The following is a 22,884-nucleotide window of genomic DNA, read 5'->3' as shown; positions in this document are numbered from 1 at the left end:
TGCTTGCGTAATTTGTTGTGTTTATGTTGTTGTACTCAACAATCGATAACCATTTTTAATGTGTGGCAGGACTTATTGCATTTCTGTAGGCTAATAAGTTATATAGTATTATTATTGCTGTTTGTTGAATCAAAATGCATTAGCACCTGGTATAAACATCCAGTCCCTTGTAGCTCCTTTGCTGTGCATTGTTGTAGGTCAGTAGCTGCATATAATTGCTGTGGTGTTTAAAACCGGTTTGATAGTTTGTCAAATGTTTGCCTATCCTGAGCCTTACACGCCACCTATGCCTCAGCGTATATATAATACTACCGCTAGAGTATGCAGAAAACGAGGAAAATTGCCCATATTACTACATCAATTTGTCCTCCCTTCATTGGCTGAGAGTTTAAGCCAGGCTGAACTTCAAAGTCCCCTTAATCAATTACACCATCTTGCACCATCTTATCTATACGACTACATTGTTCTCCATGTGCCACCTCTGCACTCTCACTGTGGTGCCGGTCCTCGTACAATAAGGACCGTTGTACCTAAAAATTGAGAAGATAAGAAGTCTTTAGGCGGAAAAGGGTATTTTTATACTGAGCTTCAAATCTTTGGATTGAGCTCCCTCTTGTATCTGATGAAGCAGAAACCAAGTCTGACAAACACTGTCTGATTCAGAACTGGATAGTCATTTGGATATCAAAGTAAACAACTGCCTCTCTCTCTCAGAAACCTTGAGACACACATACATTATATAATGCTAAACACAAAGGTCATATTTAATGAGCGTCTACAGTCACATCTCCGTGAGGGTGCACTTAGACACGGCACTGCTTTGAGCTAGCGTTTGCATACTCGCGATAAAAATGCTAATATGCTGATGTTTACCAAGCATAATGATGGCCATGTTAACCATTGCGGTTTTGAGTGTTAGCATTCATTTGCTAATTAGCACTAAACATAATGTACAGCTGAGAGGGGAACATCATTAGCTGTGTAGAAATACGGTCATGATGTAATACATGATGTATCATTATGAATATATAACCCACCTTTTTTCTTCTGGATTTTTAGGATATTTTTTATCAAACGATGACACTTAACTAAATAAATAGGGATAGTTTATACTTTATTTAATAAATAATAACCCTAATTATAACTAACTTACTAACCAAAACAACCATTTCAAATATTTTCAGTGAATATTATTATATATTATACTTTTTTAGGAACTTTTTTGATGGGGAATTGTATAAACAAGTGTTTTTTCATGTTAACAATCATACATGTTTAATCTTTATTTTTTCAAATGGAATTGTCTTCTTCTCCCTGTGCTTGGTCAGCATTGTATAATCTGTTTTATAGTTCTATCTGCAAACTTTTCTACAGCTGTTAAGCAGAGAGACAAGGCTCTGAATATAATAGCTCCTTTGTCCTTATCCTGACATTAAGTTGAAACAATTATCCAAACAAACAAACAAACAAAACAAAACAAAAGATATAATAATTTCCTCAAATGTTCCATTGCAGAAATAAATAAAATATTAAGATTTAGCCCAACAGAATATTACAATAAAAGTCCCATAACCCCTAAATCAGGACCTTGCGGACCCCTGTGAAGCTTTAAGCTGTCCCAGGTTAGGAGGCAGTGCAATACAAGACATGATTCAAGTTATTAAAATTCACCCTATAGGAAACTGGAATGTCTGTCCCATATTTCTACTGGGGGACTCACGGGCATTTACACCTCTTTGTAATACTTTCCTGTATCAACCTCAACATAAGTATGATCCCAATATGGAGGATCATCTTTTTGTAGAGATGGGCATGCAACGGCACTATGCAACTTTGATTCTTGGTTAAATTCAAGCTGATGATTTATGTGGCGAGGCTCTTACGTTCAATAAAAGAACATTTCCATAAATACAATAAAACAAATCTGTTTAGGATGTTTTTTTCTGTGAAATATAGCACCGTATTCAGTTTGGGAAGACAAAACTGTAAGAATTGCATCATCCGCTGTGTTGAATACAAACACATAATTACTGCCAACAATAACCCAGTAATGAATGTAAATAAGCTTTCATCATTTTAAAAGGTTATGCATTGTTCCTGCTAAATATTCATCAAGCTCCATCTCTGCTACAAACTACAACATCCTGCATTTTATTAAAATGATACAGCTTGAGGAAATAAATGCATCCTGATTAAAACCAGACGCCGGTGCTATTGTCAAACTGTTCACGTGTTCACTGAAACCTGCAAATATGTCTCAAGAGCCAATAATATGACATGAATTGGACATGACAAGATCAGCCCAACGATCAGATGGCCGTGACACAAGCGTTTGGATTCATCCCTCGCTTAAACAAAAGTGACAGTCTTAAATAAATGAATTCGATGAGACAAAAGATTTAAACACCGTTTCCCTCACAACCTGCGAGCATCCCGGGACTATCAGAGCGGCAATCTGACTGGAGGGCAAGATGAATCTTATCAGCTTCTTACATATTCTGGGCTCTGCCTTGGAGCCGGTATCAGTAATTACAATTTATCAGGATTTGAGAGTCAAGGAGCCGATGAAGATCACATCAGGACTGGAGCATCTCTCGCCAACATTTATTCAGTTTGAACACGAGAATGTGCGACTAAGAGGAAAGTCTGCAGGGTGTTATTTATTTCCACATGGTTCCACAATTTATTTTGCATTTTTGTCCAGCTCTCCATGTACACACAATAGTAACACAAATAGCATGGTACTGTAAACAATGAGTGAACATACTTTTAGGTTTTTCCTGGATATAACCTAATGGAATCAGTTCAGAAGTTGGCTGTTTTATTATTGACATTTCACCAGATAACGTGCTTATTAGTTGATCATATTGTCTAGAAATGTCTCACAATTGGATTCCACATCTTCTTCACATTTATCAAATGTCCTGCTGTTGACCAAATGTTAGAAAACAACGCGTTAAAGAAAATTACTGTAAAATGTTTGTCAACTTGTAAAAAGGAATTTTCTCAAAGGCCACTCGGAGCACTTTCTGTCAAAAATGGATCAAGCATGCTTACATACAATCAGCTGTGTAAATATAATTGTAACAACTATATTTGAACAGCCGTTAAGATTATAGAGTTACTGGTAAAATACATTCAGAAGGAGGTCAGATAACAAAAGACCAAAGCTTCATTTTGTGGAGGCAGGAAGAGAAATAGCGTAAACTCTGGTCAGTGAAAGGAACACCAAATATGAGGAACCTATATCTCCACTGGCTCGAATGAATAATGCACTGAAAGATCCATGAATACATGATGATAACAGAAACTGGAATTTGTGGGTGACTGGAACTGTAATTACGTTGTAAAGTATAGTTCATGATGAAATGTTTATTATTTGTGGTCCAATAAGATTGTTTTTGTCTTATTGTGTCAGTAAATCAAATTTCCTGTGTGAGCATCTGAAAATTATTGTCTTTTGGCTTTGCTGTCATTTGAGAATGATCTGAAAAAATTAAAAACAAAGGTAAACTATTTAGTTAATATGTGCTCATAATTTTTGGGCATTTGCTGTCTTCCAGATTTTGATAATGTGGTGTAAGAAATGAAAATAATAACAGGAAGAAAAGAACACCACACATTCCTCTCTGATTTTTCTTTTGGGTGTAATGGTAGGGAATAAATGGTGTAAAAAGAAAGAGAAGTATGACATCCTTTTGAAATAATTAAAACATATTTGCTCTAAAAATACACTGTGTGTGATCCAGTGGATAATTCTTCATCTCTATTTGTGTATCTGCTTTGATAAACAGTGTTTCTTTTGTTTTTGTTTGATAAGACGGTATTTATGAGGTATGATTTATTATGCTGGTATCTGATAATTTGCATTAAAGGTTTGTTTGTGTTTTTTTAATCGATGTATCAGAGCAGTCAGTTTTTAGGACTTAATTCCACATTTTTTAAGTTGTTTCTTAATCGAGTACTTAATGGTTAAGAAATCAAATGGGAATCAGTGAAGGAAAACTTACTGCATCATTGTTTTGTTAAACTCAAGGCCAGCCTGCTTTTGGTTTCCACATATACACAACATATGGCATCACAATCTGACAGCAACAATTTGCATTACAATTAAAACACTAGAAAAGTCATTTTTAAAGGAAAAAAACAAACAAAGGTGAATCAGCACTAACGTAGTGCATAGAAAATCGTGTTTATTCTCAGGAATTCCAAAAAGGCTGTTTGTTTACCTAAAAGGTGTGTGACATTTCCTTTTACAAAGATCGGGCACTGATGAAACAAAGTCAAACGTCAAACGTTCTGTTTTTCCATCTTTGAATGTCATGACTGCTCACTCGAGATGTTTTGTCTCCCTCTTGACACAAAGACAAGACAACACATCAGTTGGTCCCTCTGATTCTTGACAAAATAAAACCTCGAAAATCAACATCTGTGAATCCACTCTGACTTCAATTGGGCCTCATGACTTCTGGGTTGCAACCACTTTATGTTCACATTGCAAGCAGTTAAAAAAAAATAAACTAGAGGTCCATTCATTTTGTATGTCTTGAGACCTTCTGTCTCCTTTTTCACCATGGTCGCCTCTTCTTCTTCCGGGAGTATGGTTGGTTGAAGCCAAAATTCTGGGTCACATCACCCTTCAGCAGCAAATCAGGTTTGTTCTTCCTGCTGCGTTTTTGGCAGTACAGCAAATGTTCCCCCCCGGCTCAAAGTGGCCAACAATCAGAAGTATGTGATGGACGTGCTTGCTTACAATCTGAACGCATTCAGGAGTCTGTGCGAGGCGAGCACGTCCTTGTGAGGTATAACAGCGAGGTTACATATCCATGTCACCATCGTAGGCCAGGGTCAAGGGTTTCTGCGGTGGGAGAGACGCCTTAGTGCTTTTGGATGGATTGCTGAAACAAATAGAAAAAGAAAGAAAAGTTGACAGCGTATCTGACTTAGCAGAACACGACAACCCGACTTTATTTCAGTCTTTACAAAGAGTTCCGTTATCTGATAGCAGCTGCAAACAGCAGACAAAAAAATACTGTTAGGAATATAACTCATACTTGACAAGGTTCTTTTCAAGGAAAGCAGATGGTTAGGATTTAGCTTTGCTTCTCAGTCTGTTCTCACCTACCATGATGTGTGGCCTACAATGGCTCTATTGTTTTGGGAATTTTGCATAGTGAGCAATCTCTTTAGAAAGCAATAAAGTACATACCATACCAGGAAGGATAATGCAATAATGAAGAGTATTAAGATGAATCCAACGGCGGTCACGGCGTAAACCCACAGCTTTACTCTTCCATCTGTGCAATCAAAAAGCAGCTTTATTACAAACTTTGTATTTCATAACATATACAGCTTTTGATTGGAGATTTTGTGAACCTTTTCTCTCACATTCCAGTATAAAGAAGTTATTCTCCTTTCAACAGGAGCTACTAGCATTTCTTGACATTTTTATGGTCCACTGACAGGATATAATGATTAGCCAATTTAAGACATTGACCTAGTATGGATTCCACCCACAGCCTAGAGATGTGGGAGCTTCAAAGGCAGTTTCAAAGGCAGAAAGGATCTCAGTCACACTTGCCAAGCTGTTAAAAAAGATCTCCATTTCAGTACCTGGGCCAACAGGGCGCAAGGTCCACTCGCTGAAGAGGTCCTGGGCCTGAGACGGCCCCGGTTTTAATCTTCCAGAGTTGGTTTTCACATCAGCTTTCTTGTTGTTGTCCACCCCCGGGGTTCTGGTGCAGTAGTCCAAGAAGCCGTGCGTGGTCATCACTTCAGTGTAACCCTTCTCACACCCACACACTCCGCTCTGCATTGGAGGGAGAACATCATTTTACAGCCAGCACTCCACCACCACGATCATTACTTTCCCACCGCTGGAAAACCAGCCTGCAACGTATAGGGACTTTTCGATTAAAATCATTTTTGCAATTAACGCAGGTTGATTGATTCCAACCCTGACATTAAACTGTACTGCTCAGGGGGTAGATTACAGCAGCACCTCCCAGATTTCAATACTGATAAAATAAGCACGAGCTAGACCTACTGTACAGTAAAGGACAAAAACACGGGAATGAGGAATATAATTCCTCGGATAAAAATGAAATTGTTATCAGCGCATACACAACATTATAAAAAAAACCTGTTACAATTATAATGCAGAAAGTAACAATCAACAACTCAGAATGAAAAAAGGGATAGGAGAATGATGAACAAAATGTTAAATAGCACTGACATATAGAGGATGCATCATTAATTATCATACACACATTAATTGTCAACCACAAAAAGTGAGCTATTCAATTTAACTCCATTTTTTCAATTTATTTCATAAAAATATGAACATGACTTTTAAATGTTCATGATTATTTTGAAAGATCCTTCCATTTACAGTTAATCTTTTAACCAATTCCTTGTCATTAGATTAATCAACATCATTTAAGCATTATAGGCTCCACTTTTGATCCGTTTTTAATGCATTAATCTGCATTCCCAACCGTCCCCACCCCACGCCTAGTCACCATGGGTGCTCGGGCTTTTTGCTGCACTGCTCCCAAACTGGAATGAAACTCCGCCTCCCCAGCACACATCCGACAGTCTGACAGTCTGACAAAATCCCTCCTCAAAACCCACCTCAAGATCAGCCTACTCACTGTAGTGCTACATGTCCCCTGTTCCCTTTAAGTTCCCTGCTACTGTCCTTTTGTACTGTTTTAAACCTTTCTTTAGAATATTCTATGAATTTTAATGTGTCCTTGGGTGTTTTGAAAGGCGCCTCTAAATACAATCTATTATTATTATTATTATTATTGTTAAGCATCCAAAATGCTACAAAATAATGTTTCCTAAATGCTTCCCCCTTTTTTACTTCTTACGTGCAGTTACGTGAAGGCTCCTCTGAGGGGCAGTAAAACTTCAAGCTAATTCTTTATCATTTTTGAGTGCAGTAACCCCCTACCCCCCGCCCCCCAAGTTATCATGGTGTAGTCCCTAACTGACACTGAGCCCACACTCATTGGTATTAATGTGATCCTGCTTTAAATGCCTGTTCTTAACAATTAGAAATGGCATCTGTCAAAATCCATTTAACTGCTCACCTGGAAAGTGTTAGCAGCAGGAAACAAGAACAAAACACATAGAGAATTACACAGATCACAGCTGCCTGATCAAAGAACCATGATCTTACCGGTGTGCAGTGTGAGAAGGGTTTGGTGCACGGAGGATGGCAGTGTCTGATCGTGGTGGGCCTTTTCTGCGGGAAACAACCCCCTGGAGGAAGACCACAGGTTCTTATTTCTGTTCCTTTACCCATTGATCACTAAATTAATGCACTGTCACACCTGATTAATGGGCCCGGTTGCCTATCACGGTCCCTGATCAATTTGTGAACATTTTAATTCCAACACAGAAAATTGCATGTCAAAATATCAAAGAGTAATGCCTCGGGCTCTTGCCTTCTCTGCAGAGGGAGGTTATCCCTTTTTGGCTCATGTTTGCCAGAAACACTTCCTTACAGCGATAAGATCACATTCAGCCGCTATTTACAGAACATCAAGCTCGCCTAAAGCTTTCGTTCCCACAGCGCTATTACCTTTGTTCTGTTTCTCCACGCTTCTTGATTTTTTTTTTTTTCTCCCACAAATACAAATGCGTGATTATATTTATATGGATTGAAAGCCTCCAAGCTCAAACTCTGGGCTATTGATTACTCATGTTAAGAGGGAAAGGAGAAATCAATGGTGGCTGCACTGAGTATTGGCAGATCAAATAAGGTGTTAAATTCAACTAGAACACTATACTAAAAGTATTCCTCGTGTGTGTGCGTTGCTATATGTCTGTGTGCAGGAGACAGGAAGTTCATACTGCAACCTATTATGCGTCATTTTGAAATGATGCCAATAGATTCTCTTGCAGGGGGATACTGAACATCTTGTGTGAAATCAAAATATTTTGTAATGACATTGAGGTTTGTGAAATACATGAAATGTTTTTTTGCATCTACCTGTCTTGTTTCCAAGCATTCAATTATATCCAGAACTAAGAAGAAAATCAATTGATGTATTTTTAAACCCCCCGCTGCAAGCAACACTGCCAAAATTACCGGTTTGATATCTTTTCTCAGAATGAAAGACGATGGATTTCCTGTCATGGTGGCGCTGGCTGCGCAATGAGCATTTATACTAGCTGCATTGTAGAACGTATATATATGCAATGCAGGCTTTATTGAAAAAAGAGACCTTGTGCAGCTTTTTGCTGTTAACACTGATTTAGTTTAGTGCCGGGCAACAACAAATATAACTAGGACACTTTTGGCTGCTGTGGCATTCGGCCAGATATTCAGTACATAGATAGTTATGTAAGAATTTGTGTCAGCTTGTTCCTCTCAGTGCTTCTGCATGGCACCTTTTAGGATGGCCGGAAAATATTTGGCAGTTACTCACCTGTAACATTGACACCGTCAGAGCGCTGGCACCACACTGCTCGCTCGTTGTTGCTCCATCCTCCCGTCCTCCACTGGTAACTGTGGCATTTCCCCCCTGTAGCAATGGCAGAGACGATGCTCATTAGCAGTTTGTGTCGGGCATCCGGCCCTGTCGTCAGGCTCCCGTGGACATTAACTACCACTTCTCCTGCTGGCCTCCCCACTTCACATTATATAAGGTAAGAAAGGTTGTTTTTGTAATGATAGGAAAAGGGCACATGTTTCTGCTACAAGAGAAATGCATCTTTGAGGAAATGAGAGGGGAGAATTGAGCTGGAAAAACCTGAAAAACACCTCTTATTTCATTAAAGTAAGGCTTTACTATCTTGGGGGAGCTGAGGGGAACATTCGTTTGAATAAAGGAACAGTTAAATACACTTGAGCCTGATTGTATGTATCTAAGTAAATCTTGGCACACATGTCGTGGTAATTATAATAGTCGAACAAACAACAAACGAAAAGGCCGCACTTACATTAGTCACACATTTAGCTACTAAGGTAAGCTAAAAAATATGATACATACTTTTAAAAACAGCTAATAATCAATGGAAAAATGACTAGGTTCAAAAACCGACACTTTGATGATAGCCCATTTGTTTGTTTTTTTCATTTTTGACAATTGATATAGAATCAATGATGACTCTGCAAAAACAAAGCTTGAAAAGCACTTAAAATCGTAAAACACGTTTGAACCTTTATGGACGTGCATACAGCTTCTCCTATCCATTATATCTGTTATGAGTGATGGCAGTGTGTGGGTTGATGAGTGTTTGTCGGCGTAACGCTTCTCACAAAAATGAACGTTTAACAGTGCAGTAATACACACTGATTAACATAGCCAAGTAAGGTATCAAGTTCAACTGGATGAACCTGAAATATTTTTACGTGGCCCTCATAAGAAGTATTTCATGTTTATTGGGGGCAATTCTGCACTTTAATATTCAATCTTAAGAATCAGAGGCATTTGTCTCTTGAAGGGACCCTATTATGCTTTTTGTGGTCTTCCCTTTCCTGTAGTGTGTTATATGGGTTTTGTGCATGTACATGGTCTGCCAAGGCTAAAATCTCAAGGTTCCCTCCAGAGAAAGTTCCTCTCCCATCCACTCCCCACCCCCTGTCTCAAACACCGTGATTGGACTCCTTTGTTTATGTCAGTGACATAGTGACTCTCACTATGTATCACTTGCGCTTCTATTGGCTAGCTCTCCAAAAAATTGTACAAGAGGCGGGACATCTCTAAGCGGTTGACCATTCACAACAGAGCCGGCAAGCTACTGTAATCAATCAGAGCAGACTGGGCTCTGGTTTTAGACAGAGGGTGAAAGAGATACGAAAATACTTTATTGTTAGATCAAGAGGGAAGTTGTTCTTGCAACACATGTAAACATGTCACAGCAAAGGCACAAACTATGAATATGAACCTGAACATTTGCACAATTTGGTCCCTTTAAGATGTAAGGCTTGTTGTTTAATTGTTGTATAATAATAAAGGTCAAAAAGTTAAAATAGTTGTTGTATGGTCGGGATTCACCACATGGCTGCAGAGATGTAGCAGTGCACTCAGGGTGTGTGGAGATCAAGGCTGTGTGTGGTAACAGGTGGAAAGGTCAATTTAAACATAAGAGGTCAGTGGAACAAATTAAAATGCTAATTTACCTTTTCAACCTGTCTCGCATAATCTTTTTCAGGTGTATTTAGGGTCAGAAAATTGTCCATGTTTGCAATCACACATCAAGCACACTCAAAGCCACATTAGCATTCATTTGTAATTGCTGTCCAGAATTCACTCTCCTTTTAGTTGGTTTGGGACTTGACCAAGTCCTGAGGGATATATTTGGCTCTTCAGCTGATAAATGCTCCACTATGTTCGGCAGCCAGTCATTAGCTTTGCATGTATGCTGTTCAGTGCTGAGCGAGGACTGGATTTATCTGAGTTTTTTTTTTTACACCAAACTAAAGAGTTAAAAGACGCTTTAATGCTCCATTGAACTGAGGGGAACTGGAGGCTGGGGGGGATAATTCACTGTGGGTTTTTCACCCTCAATCTTTTTCAAATACAACCCATCCATTATTTGAGGCCCTATTATGCTTTGTGGGTATTCTCTCTTTGCTTCAGTATGTTATATTGGTTTAAGTGTATATAAAGGGTCTGCAAAGGCTAACATCCCAACGTTTTCTCTCCCTCACACTCCTCCCCTTCCTGAACACCTCCATTGGACAACTTTCTTTTCTTCCGTGACACACTGTACGTGATAGGCTAAGGGGCAGGACATCTCTAAGCAATTGACCTATCACAACAGAGCCCAAACTCACAAAATAAAACAGGTGTTGAACAATAAAAGATGTAAAGCATGTCAGAGTAGAAATATGCAACTGAAAATTAGCATATATTCTTTTAATATAACTATATTGTCTTTAGTTTCTTATGGCTTTTTCAATTAGGTTATGTAATGTTAATATGACTCCCATCACTTGAGCCATAAATCCCAACCCATCAATATATAAATATGTTTTTAGTTCAATATGTATATAACAAATATTTTCAATACCTTTACAGGGCTGGGTCTCAAACACTTGATTTGGACAGCTTCCCTGGTTCTCCATGACCTGAATGATAACGGCTCTAGAGCGAGCTTGGCGCCCGGTGGTCTCGAAACTTCGTCCCTCCAGGCATGTCAGCTGGCAAGAGCTCCAAGACGACCACACGGTCAAATGGCAGTCTCCTGAGGACAGAAATAGTCAGAAAAACATTACTGATTGGCACAAATCAATCAATAACACTTATATTTTTCCAGATACTGGAGGCTGGTTTATATTATCTTGCAGAACGTATTTCGGAGAACTTTGCATTGGCTCCCTTGCTAGCTCCAGGAACATTTAAAAGAGATCAGAAACCACTTCAGCACACATCTGCAGCTCATAATGTACTGAATGCAAAAAAACAAATTACTCAGACAGCCCAGCGGGAATTCAGAAGTAATAGACCAACCAGAGTGAAACAATACAAGCTATAACTCTGAGCCGAAATTTAATAGCAAAACCCAATACGGAAGCATGTCTTTTAGGAGAAAAAACATGTGTTTTTAGCAGATTTAGAGTATTCTGTGGGTCAATAAATAACTTGTCTATCAGTTTCTACCTTGTAGGTCAAGCATTAATATCCCATGTAATCCTATGAGGTCCAGCTTGTAGTGATAATATCACCCGCTGCCACAGCCCCTCAGCCAGGAGAACCCTCTGATTCTCTGCCCTGAACGCCCATTAGTGAGCTACGCATATCATTATCCTTCATCTTTCTATGGATCCACTCAATCAGCCCATCCCTCTTGCTGCTACGCCTTTGGAAGCATGCTGTGGCTGAAGCTGCAGGACACAGCCACACACACACACACACACACACACACACACACACACACACACACACACACACACACACACACACACACACACACACACACACACACACACACACACACACACACACACACACACACACACACACACACACACACACACACACACACACACACACCACATACATGTTGACAACCCCTCCCCCCAGCCCCCACGCTGCGCCTTCCACCTTCACGCCCAACAGACATACGGACACCAATACACACACACTTCTGCTGCGGCCATCAAACACTTCTGATGCCGAGCCAAGGCTCACAGCAGAGGCGGCTGGAGTGATGAATCGCGGCGAGGATCAGAGGAGAGCGAGAGGCAAAAGCGGGCACTGCAAGATGGTGTCTGTTCATGGAAAAACTAACAAGAGCCATGACAAAGGAGATCAGAGTTGTCTTTTGTTCAGATGATAATGATTCTCTTTTTAATGAAAAATGAAAAAAGGGGGGTATTTTGCTACTTGTGTAGCTGGTTTGCACTAAGTGTGCCTAAAGGCAATAAAGTTTCATTACACATTTCCAATGTGGGGAGCAAGACAGTGATAAGTGAAGCAGGTTATTGCTGTCAGCTCTGTTGCTTAAAGCTATTGCTGCTTCCACACTGTTGCCCAAAAGTGGATGAAAGAAAAAATACATTATGGGATGTTAGTCATGTTCTGCTAGCTTCTCGATGCTGTGGTGATTTTTATAATGATACAATTAGAAACCACATTAATGCTTTATGCCATAGTTCTATAATTTCCATGTCACAAATGTGCTTAGATATGGACTGTAATTGGGCTTCAATTGTGCGTACAGTATACAGTACGCTGTCATTGTGCTAAGGTGCTGTTGTTGTCTGATGTGTGGTAATATTGCCCATATGGTTTTATTCTGTGCTTGTCATATTGCATGTTTTCTTTTAATGGGGCCCTATTATGCTCATTTTCAGGTTCATATATGTATTTTGTGCCTCATTTGTGACATGTTTACATGCTTTTATGTTCAAAAAGGTCTTTATGTTTCTCATACTGCCTGTGCTGCAGCACCTCTTTTCACCCTCTGTCTGAAAACAGAGCCTAGTCTGCTCTGATTGGTTAGCTGGCCGGCTCTGTTGTGATTGGTCAACTGCTTAGAGATGTCTCCCTTAGATTATCTCGTACAATGTGTTGGGGCGCTAGCCAATTGAAGCACAAGTGTAATGTTGTGATGTCAGTACGTTACGGAAATAAACAAAGACTACAATTGAGGCATTCAAGACGTTGGGAGTGTGGGAGAGAACTTTTAGCCTTTACAGATCATTTATAGACACAATCCTATAACACACTACAGGAAAGGAAAGAAAGCTAAAAAGCAACCTTACAGGGTTTGCTGCTGAAAAACAGCCTTTTTGGCTAAATCTGTTTATAATGTTCATGTGTGCATATTCTCTTCTTAAAAGTAAATACATACAAATAAAACATTTATACTTATATTAACGCAGTTTGATTTCAACGTTTTAATCCATTTTAAACGTTCTTGAAGATGACCTTTTCTGACATACAGTGACATGAAATAAATTGCTCTTATTACAATGACCGCTTTATTGCTAGGGTACAGCAAGCAGGCACAGTGCCCGCAGCCCTCTGCCAGCACTTTTATCATTATATTTCTAAGAAAAAAGCTTTCTATGTGTTTGATGTGAACCAAAGACTGCCAACAGTAAATGCAGTCACACTGAAGTTTGCAGTTTTCTGACAATTATTGTCAGCACTTACAGCCTGTGGCTGTAGGCTACTGCCAGACAGATTTAAGCACAGGAACATGCAGGGCCTATTATTTAAGATGTATTTTTAATGTCAGTTTAATTAGCACCTGATTTACTTAGTAATTATTGTCTGGGACATGACATCATAAATTCTAAAGTTTAGTGGTGTATTTGGTCTAAGATGAAATGCTGTGTGAGACAAATCAAGGCCCTATTGCAACAACAGAACATAATCGCACACTAAAATAAAGTTCTGTTTGTGGACTCACATAGGAATATAACATAAGGAATAATATTGAAGCGAGCAAAGTGTACTACTTTAAATTCTAAGGATGTTTCAGTACCTCTTAGTGTTTTCCACCCACACATGCTTTAATTGTTCATGCACTTTTGCTTACCTATAAGCTATAACACATCTTCTGCAGCTTCCATGCCACACAGACATATAATGAGGCATAATCAATAGCCAATTTCAGTTTGGGCTTGTTATTGGTAAATTAAACAAGCGGCTTTAAAAATGTTCTGATTTTAACATCTCTAGATTTTCTTTTGAAAAATGTGCCTTTTTTGGAGGCTATTGGATCTTGTCTTACTTTCATTTTTTCTGGTCTCAAATGATGTTGTCTTAAACTGTTATGAGGTTCATTATGTTAGCAGCAGGTAGAGGGACAACAAATGCAGCTCATCAATTGCATGAAGCCCAACCTTGTGCGTCCGGTATTTCCTGGGTGCCAACCATGCTTTTGCATGCCAGCCCTCATTCATGTGCCTGCATTTTGGGCTTAATAATAATGCACTGCCATTGTGTTGTAAGATAATCATTCCACATTAATCAATCATTGTGATTCAAAAGCGTAAACTGGGGTTAGCTGACATGTTTTTAAGTAAGTTTTCTTATCTCATATTTTAATTGAGTAATAATGTAAAAGTTCTTAGTTTACCTACTTTTATTATGTTGTTGCATTAGTATTATCATTGTCATTCAACATTTCTTTGCTTTAGCACTGGCAAACAACCTCTTGGCATGCAGAAATCTCATTGCTATGAATTCTTTTAGTTAGCAAAGGATGTTATACACTTTTGTGTAAGAAACCATTAGAGCTTTCAAATAATTGATGGTAAAAAATGTCAGTATTGACTTTTGCAGCATTGATGCTCTTAGGCACGGCATTAAAAATACATGTGAACTTCATTCTATCCAAGTGGTCATTGTGTCCTTTTTAATAAATTGTTACTGGACATGATCGACCAGATAATGTTGAGCTAAAAGGTTCATTAGTTAATCTATGACATTTATTGATTTTGCAATAATTATTTATCCGTGGAAATGTCAACCAATTGGCAGAGGGGACAGTGTATTGGCAGTTTCCAACAAATGAGGTTTTCTTTTCATGAACAAGATTATTGATTAGGAAGCAAGTGACCAAGGCCAAATAATTATTGCCATTACATAAATAACTCATGCAGCTTGTTGAAGTATTTTTTGTCTATTTGAGCAAATTATACGATTCTGTATGTTTAATGCAACCACATGCATAATAACACCTCATATAGTGAATGTTAATTCATTTGAAAAGCAAACAGGTTTACCTGGGCAGGGGACGAAGCAGGGTTGCTCCATCTCCTGTTGGATCCGCTGCCTCAGTTCGTCTCCACAAAGCTCCTCGTCCACTGGCTGGGGAGGAGACTCGGGCCAGCTGCCACGATGGACCACACATGACAGGCTCCTTTTCCGAAGCCCCTCGCCACACTCTGCACCCTGTGAGAACACACAACCAAATATGGTCTTTGATTTATCAAGAGATGTTTCCTCACAATATATTGAGGAAAAAGTCTTGACAGAAGCATCTATGTGACTTGTTGGAGACCCACTCTCATGTTCATATGAAGGGCTCATTCTATACATATACTGTATATATATAAATGGAATACTGTTTTCAATATTTTAAAGAGGTTAAAAGGTGCACTGCGACAAACATTAGGTGCTAACTACCGAGACACAGTTTGTGTAATTCTCTACATTTTAAAATAGTTTTGAATGCATTTCCTCCATGAAACATTTGCAAAGGCTATTTCTTTGTTTATACATATTTAATTTCTAGCAATCTAAATGTTTCCCCATCATTTCTTTATACTAATATTTAAAAACTCCACAGGGTAATTTTAATATGGCCGCTAGTTTGGTGTCATTATAAACTGCAGAACATTTAAAAGGACATGGGGAGACAAATTGATTGTTAACCATTTTTTCATTGATACGATGATGCATTGGTGATGTCACATCAAGGTTAAACTTAGTAATCTCCAATCAAGTAAAGCCTTCACATTGCAGATCACATACCTCTACAGTGCATTTGGACCAGTCACTGAGCAGCCACGTATAGCAAGGCCTTATGGGACATGGTTTAGTCTGGGTGAGCTGGTTTGGACAAGGCCGACCCTCCTCATGAGCCTCCTGAAGGATTCTCCTGGTGCGCACGGACTGACCTGCACAACAACAAAGCCGATACACTGTTGGGTAACAGCTGATCTGAAGAGGCCTATTTACATTTATATGTAAAGAAGTCCAATGTTTAAGCCTGTCTTCCTTTGTATCTATGATTCTTAAACAACATTAAGGGCCACTTTTATTATTATGACAACTATTTTAATAAAAACAAAACACTGTGTGTGGGATTCATAGGACTGGAGACCATGTGATTGGTGTTGAGACAAATGAACGCATCACTGCACAAATAAAAGGCCCCATAAAATAACAGTTAAAAACAAGTGGATGAAATGAATGATGATTTATTTAGGAATGGAAAGACGCTGCACCTTCTCTTTAGCCCATGATGTGTTTTCCTCATGACAAGCACCATACATCTGTGTCACCGTGCCACTTACGGTCTAATGTAATAGTTTTTAGAAAAAGAAAGTGTTTGGTTCAAGTGAGTCATTTATAATGGATGAGAGGGAAGTTTGGTAAATTGCAACAGTCAGTACTGGCCGCAGAGTGGGTTTGCTATGTAGTAACAGCTCAATGTCTGGGCCCTCTGAGGCTTAGTAAAGGAATGGCCTGGTCTCCATCAGCCTTCCAGTAAAGACAGAAGTTGTGTGTGTGTTCGTGTTATGCCAGGGGAGATGCTGAGCACCATGGGACCTAGGCAGACATGAAAAAAAAATAGGACATTCAGCTCTGCCATCTCAAAAAATCAAACCAAAACATTAGCGCTCCCGCGGGATCCTGACAGAACACGATCCTTGAGTCGTCTGACACAGATACGACGCAAATCCCTCATCAAGGCTGACAGATTTGTTTCACAATTTGTGAAAGTGAACACAGAGTGAGGCAGAAACAGTCACAGCAACAGTGACAGTTCCAAGGGAGACAGACAGACAGAGTATTAAATCCACAGTTGGAAGCGAATGTAAGTAAGAGTTTATTGGAATGAGGGGTTAACTGCGTGGGGGGGAAAAGAGCCAACTCAACTTAAAATTAATGAACGAAAAGAAGATGCTGTTGAGTCTCTCTAATTAAGAGAATAACACGTTTTGGGTCTGGGGGATTGACTTTAGGAGACCCATAAAACAATATATGCATCCTGGTTAAATAATTAACTTGTGCATTTTGAATGAGGTTATAACTTGGCTTTCTCAAAGATATGATGAGTATTCTACAGGTTTTTTGATTACTAATTGCATTTTTGAAATCATCCAGAGCAAGGCTATATATTTTATTTAGGAGCAGTGCATCATTTATGATGTCCCTAAAGGTGACCTGTATAACACTTAATTTAAATCAACCTGCTGTTCTTAAAAATCCAACCTCATAAAGTAAAGTCGTTTACAAAAATTAGCCTCGTACAGAATAACGTGGGAATATTAATATATACATTATTGAAGACAGGACAAACTCAGCACACTGTTTCCCTGTATAATAAGGCTGTGGATTACACACACTCGTAAATATTTTAATACATTTAAATGTATTCATGCAGAATTAACATCTTGGCGTTTGCCCGGGAAGAAGGAGTAATAATGCCCCTCACATGTGGTAAGCTTTGTTTATCAGGTTTGTTTTCATGGTGTTTGAATTAAGTTTGTTTTCTCGCATGTTTACCTTGATTACCGCAGGTGTGGGAACATTCAGCCCACGGTGACCATTCGGAGAGTAAACAGCTGACAGGACAGCCGACGACGCAGCTCTCCATCAGCCTCCACTTGTTGATCAGACCCAACTGTGGAAAACAAGAAGAGCGCTGTGAGGAGGGCCGACTAATTATTTCCACTAACAAGAAGGAATGAGTACCCATATTTCCATAATTGAAATAGGCTGCAGTTCATTTCAGGACAGTGAAGTTGAGACAATTAAACTATTTTTCCATTACAATTGTTATTGAGCTACACAATTAGAATTTTTATGAGAGGGAATCGTGCTGTTAAAGGACATTACACAACACAGGTGACAATATCACATCCTTTATAGCCGTACAACTGGGTATACCAGAAGCAGTGTTTCCGCTAGGATTTTGTCTTGCTGGTCAAGTGTCCGGAAATAGTTATTTTACCGGACAAATTTGAAATTTACCGGTCATGTTTCAATAACATATGTTACAAAAGCAACTATAATGTTAACAGGTTTCTTTCTCCGCCCCCAGAAGGCTAGAGGCTGATTAAGGTCTGGTTCTTTGCCGGTAAAATGCCTGTAGTAAACAGCTTCAAAATAAAATAGCAACAGGTAGTCAAGATAGTCAGATTAGCCTCGGCTGCCACCATCACCTGTCTTATACCAGAGAAAATGTCATAACAGCGTTGTGATGCCAAACAGCGTCAATTCAGACTGAAACACATTCCCCGACTGTTGTTGTGAGCGGCGTTAGGGAGAAAATCAGCGACGTAAACGGTGATGTCTTAATGCAGCACCAGTAATGTAGCTGTCAAAACACAAATGTCTAGGGATAGCCTACAACTAAGTGTTGTATTAGCATTATTACCGGACATTATGACTGGCAGGTTTTGAATTTACCGGTTTATTATATACATTTTACCAGCAAAAAACCGGTAATTACCGGCTAACAGAAACCCTGACCAGAAGTTAACTGCAGGTTGTGCCACAAGACTGATATATGGCTTGCAACAACCATTACAAATATTGCAGCAACTACTGTATTGAATAAACAGTAACCTGCAGCATCTTCAAGAGTTACATCTATCTGCATTAATACATCTAGGCAATACAATTTAGTTAGGTTTGAGCATAAAGGTGTTGGGAGATTAGATACAACATTTTAACGTAAACAAATTGGTCAACTGGGCTTTCAATTATGTATAAGCTAGTGGAAACAAGAAGAAGTGTTGTGTTGCAGCACCAATCAATAGTTCATAGTCTCCAAACAAAGCACAATACAATATTCCAATGTTTCTTGTTAGGGGGCTCTACTGTATGTCATCCTGTCCCCTCCTGATTTGGCAGTTCAAAATACATGTTATATGAAAAGAAAAAAAGCTTTAAAGGTACACTGCATGCTTATACCTCTATGTCTATATCCATGGCCAAATAAAACAAATATTAAAACTGGCCCTATTTTGCTTTCATTTGTCTCCCTTTCTTGTAGTTTGTTATATAAGTTTGTTTGCACGTAAATGGTTTGCAAAGGTTGAAATCCCAAAGTTTCTCTCCCACACACTCCCCCCCTGAAACATTGGACTCCTTTGTTTACTTCCGTTACATAACTTGCGCTTCTAATGGCTAGTTCTACAACCCACTGTACGTGATATGCTAAGGGGCAGGAGATCTTTAAGTCCAATCACAGCAGAGTCAGTCAGCTAACCAACCAGGGCAGACTAGGCTCTGGTTTCAGACAGAGGTTGAAAAGAGGTGCTGCAGCACAGGCAGTATGACAAAAATAAAGACCTTTTATAACACTAAAGCATGGAGACATGTCACAGTAGAGACACAAAACACAAATATGAAACCAGAAAGTTAGCGTAATAAGGCCCCTTAAAACGAACAGGCCCTGATCAGACACAGGAACATTTCAGCCAGGGGTCACCTTTACGGGTTTGTTTTTAGAATGAGTGGTACAATGCATTTTTTGCTGTTGAGCACCTCGCATTTTTCAGCTTTATCGGCCATGCATTTACACACTCAGATGAAAGAAACACTTGGAATAAAACGCAACTGTTGCTGGATACCCGAGAGATATATTACCTTACCAACTGTAGAAAACACCATCTAAACAGGACACAGCAGCATGGAGGCAACTTAGTGAAATATTTCCTGTAACTTGCTTACATTCATTTAAACTGTACTCTAGACGATTAAGTAATGTACAGAAAATGCTTGGTGTTAATCTAATGATAACACTTGTTTGCCCAGCAAGAACTACAACAACAAAAGATGCAGAAAACTTCCAAAAAACGTTGTTTCTTATCTGGGCATTGTCAACAGAAGCAGCAGTGTGATACTCCTTACATGTCAACCTGCAAAATGCATTGTCTGATCAGGGCTAACTGTTTAACTGTCACATGTGATTGTTTCTAAAAATATATCAGTGCACTCAAAAATGTTGACTGCAGAAAGCATTATGTAAATGATGTCTGACTACACAGTGATTACCTGCTCGCACTTCTTCAACTCCACAATCTTGCCATCGCTGCGAATACAGTCAAGGAGGCGCAACCGTACACCCTGACCACAGATGGCATTTTCACTCAGCTGGCAAGTGCTCCAGTCTGCAACACACACGGACACAACTAAATATATGTACATTGGCCTCAGAGTTAACCCAGACAGCGTGTATGCCCATGCCAGCAGGATCACTGTCAGTTTGAACCAGCAACAATGTGCTGAATTTTATATTTCGGGGATTTTTTTGAGGCCATGCACATATGCCTTGTTTCATTCAGTTCATACTGTGGCGTTGAGATACAAAATTCTATACGGTCTTCATGTTCCAACTCATCCCCCTTATACAGTGTATCAGACCTGATGTGCAGATGGTCCCACCTGAGACTGTGTAGTCGTAGGAGAAGCAGGTGCTGTTGAGGATGCAGGGCTCGGTCTGGACCAGCTCTGGACAGGCTGAGCTTTCAGAGGCGGGAAGGCGTAGGATGTGTCTGCTCCTGTTCCGCGCTGTTCCTTGGTCACATTGCTACCCAACGATGACAGCATCAACAAAAGAAGCATATCACTGTCAAGGACACATGGTATATTTATAGAGACGAGTGGGATGGGATGAATTAAAGGCGTCCTTCAGCAGGCCAAAGAAACTAAAATCCATCTCCCACATTTATATATATATATAAATTGATACTAATACTTTCAGTTCAGGCAACCTAAAGAAAGGGCTAGGATTTTGTGTGCTTCTTTATGCAAATATTTTTTCAGCGTTAGAATTCAGCTTTGTTGAACGCTGAAAGTAAGGGTTACAGTAATTATTAATATAAATATAGATATACATATATATATATATATATATATATATATATTTATAAGATAGAAATATTTTTTAAAATAAAACAAAACAAGGTTTGCGAGTTATATATAATATTCTAAAACACTAAATTAATAAATGGCTTTTTTAACAGCAGAAACATTAAACAGCGAATGTGGCTTTATGCACTCTGGGCGGAAATAGTATTGATGACTATAATCCCCCAAGTGCAAATAGCATATGCCTGAATAAAATACAGTTATTCTGTATTCGTTTTGTTTGGAAATACAACTGACGATGACTTTCCGTAAAACTCAAAACAACCAAGTGCCTTTTGAAGGGGTGCCCTGTGTTACATTAAATCAATCTAATATCAGAACAATAGCCTACAGTATAGTTTCATAACTTGCTCTTTGAAAATGCAACATGGATTTTGAAACGTGGGGGGTAGTAGGAGGGAATGAATTTGAGTATTTCACCATTGGTTATAAGAAGAACAGCAGAAGTTTAGCAGATGTGGTAAAAAGCATTTACTCTTTTCATTGTTTTCTTGACCAAATATCATGTTTGTGAAGATGTAATTAACATATGAACTAAAGTTGCTGCTCTTTCACAATTATTTTCTTGTTTTTGAGAAGATATTTCATTTATTTAAAAGTACCGTGATTGTCATCTTAATGCTTGACTTGAGTCCTGTTACAAACTACAATTTGCTTTTATGTAAATGTCAAGAGGGTTGATTTTTGGTCTGCAGTGATTTTTTAAATGTCACTGAATAATTGATATGGGTAAAGGGAAAATATCTCCAAAAAGTGTGATGCGCACATGAAATGAAACTCATTATGCTTTTAAAGCTGTGGAGATTTCTAACTAGAAAATGTATTTTGAGTTTAACCAGTTTTTAAATATGTGTTCCTTATATCTCGATCTAGTGATATCAATACTTCATTGTTAAATTGCAATTTGTAAATTAAGGCTCTCCTTTCAAGCCTTCCTACCCACAGTTTGAGCCTATTCTGTTATGAAATAACTTCAGGCAATTACATGCCCTCAAAGTCTGTATAGCAAGACATTTATGCTAAATTCCAATTTGAATAGTAAAACCCCATTATGCACTTTTTACCATCTTAACCTCATCATCCCAACTTTGTTCACAATAAAGTTTAATCTGCTCTTCAGGATCCACACAGACACAATATGACACATTATCGATCTAATATGATGCATATCCTAGAGATAGTATCCTATACATATGATCAAGTATCTCCGAGTTATGAATTGAAACTCTTGTTATATTTTAGATTTTAAAATAGTTTCTTTGTATTTCTTATTTTTTTGAAACATGGTGTTATTATTTTTATGTAAAAATCCACAGTGTGCAAATTCACTGACAAAAATCTGTATAAACATCACCTCATATCACCCACCTGAGGCTTTTGAAAGATCTGGGCCATTTGTTTGAAAGGAATTCAACATTACTTGACAGGAAATAAGCTAACTGCTGCGTACAGTGTTGATAAAGGCTGTCATTTCTGTCTGAAGGATCCTGCAGAGAAGGCAATTTGGCAGAAACCGGAATTTACCGCATTATTGACTTTTATAGAGGGCGGTTGAAGGCTGATGAAGACAAGAGTGATAATAATTAAAAGATTAATTTTGTAGTGCCACATTTACCTAGCATCTACCAAGGGACATGCAATGCAAATCACCCACATCAGTGGAAATCTGTGAACAGAGAAGCTAATAATGTGTGAAACTGTGTGAAGGAACTGTCAGCTCTGAGGAGAAGAAAGATTCCACTGATAAATCTCTCTGGGTTGAGCTGTATTTGTCTCTCTGCTCCTGATGCTTCAC

The 22,884-nt window shown here is 38.8% G+C and overlaps 1 protein-coding gene across 1 annotated transcript in view; it reads right to left on the bottom strand.

The window, feature by feature from the left end:
• Window positions 1–2,652: 2,652 nt before the first annotated feature.
• Window positions 2,653–22,884, bottom strand: part of thsd7ba (thrombospondin, type I, domain containing 7Ba) — a 123,061-nt gene continuing 102,829 nt past the window's right edge. The window contains 11 exon segments of the mRNA XM_063887105.1: window positions 2,653–4,898; window positions 5,210–5,297; window positions 5,614–5,809; window positions 7,187–7,269; window positions 8,442–8,537; window positions 11,032–11,205; window positions 15,203–15,371; window positions 15,954–16,099; window positions 17,715–17,832; window positions 20,214–20,329; window positions 20,604–20,748. Coding sequence (XP_063743175.1) covers window positions 4,817–4,898; window positions 5,210–5,297; window positions 5,614–5,809; window positions 7,187–7,269; window positions 8,442–8,537; window positions 11,032–11,205; window positions 15,203–15,371; window positions 15,954–16,099; window positions 17,715–17,832; window positions 20,214–20,329; window positions 20,604–20,748 — 1,413 coding nt within the window. The 3' untranslated portion in view covers window positions 2,653–4,816.

Source organism: Eleginops maclovinus, chromosome 7 (assembly GCF_036324505.1).
Source record: "Eleginops maclovinus isolate JMC-PN-2008 ecotype Puerto Natales chromosome 7, JC_Emac_rtc_rv5, whole genome shotgun sequence".
NCBI classification, from domain to species: Eukaryota; Metazoa; Chordata; class Actinopteri; order Perciformes; family Eleginopidae; genus Eleginops; species Eleginops maclovinus.
The sequence above is the reverse complement of the archived record's forward strand: the minus strand, read 5'-3'. Positions and strand labels throughout refer to the sequence as shown.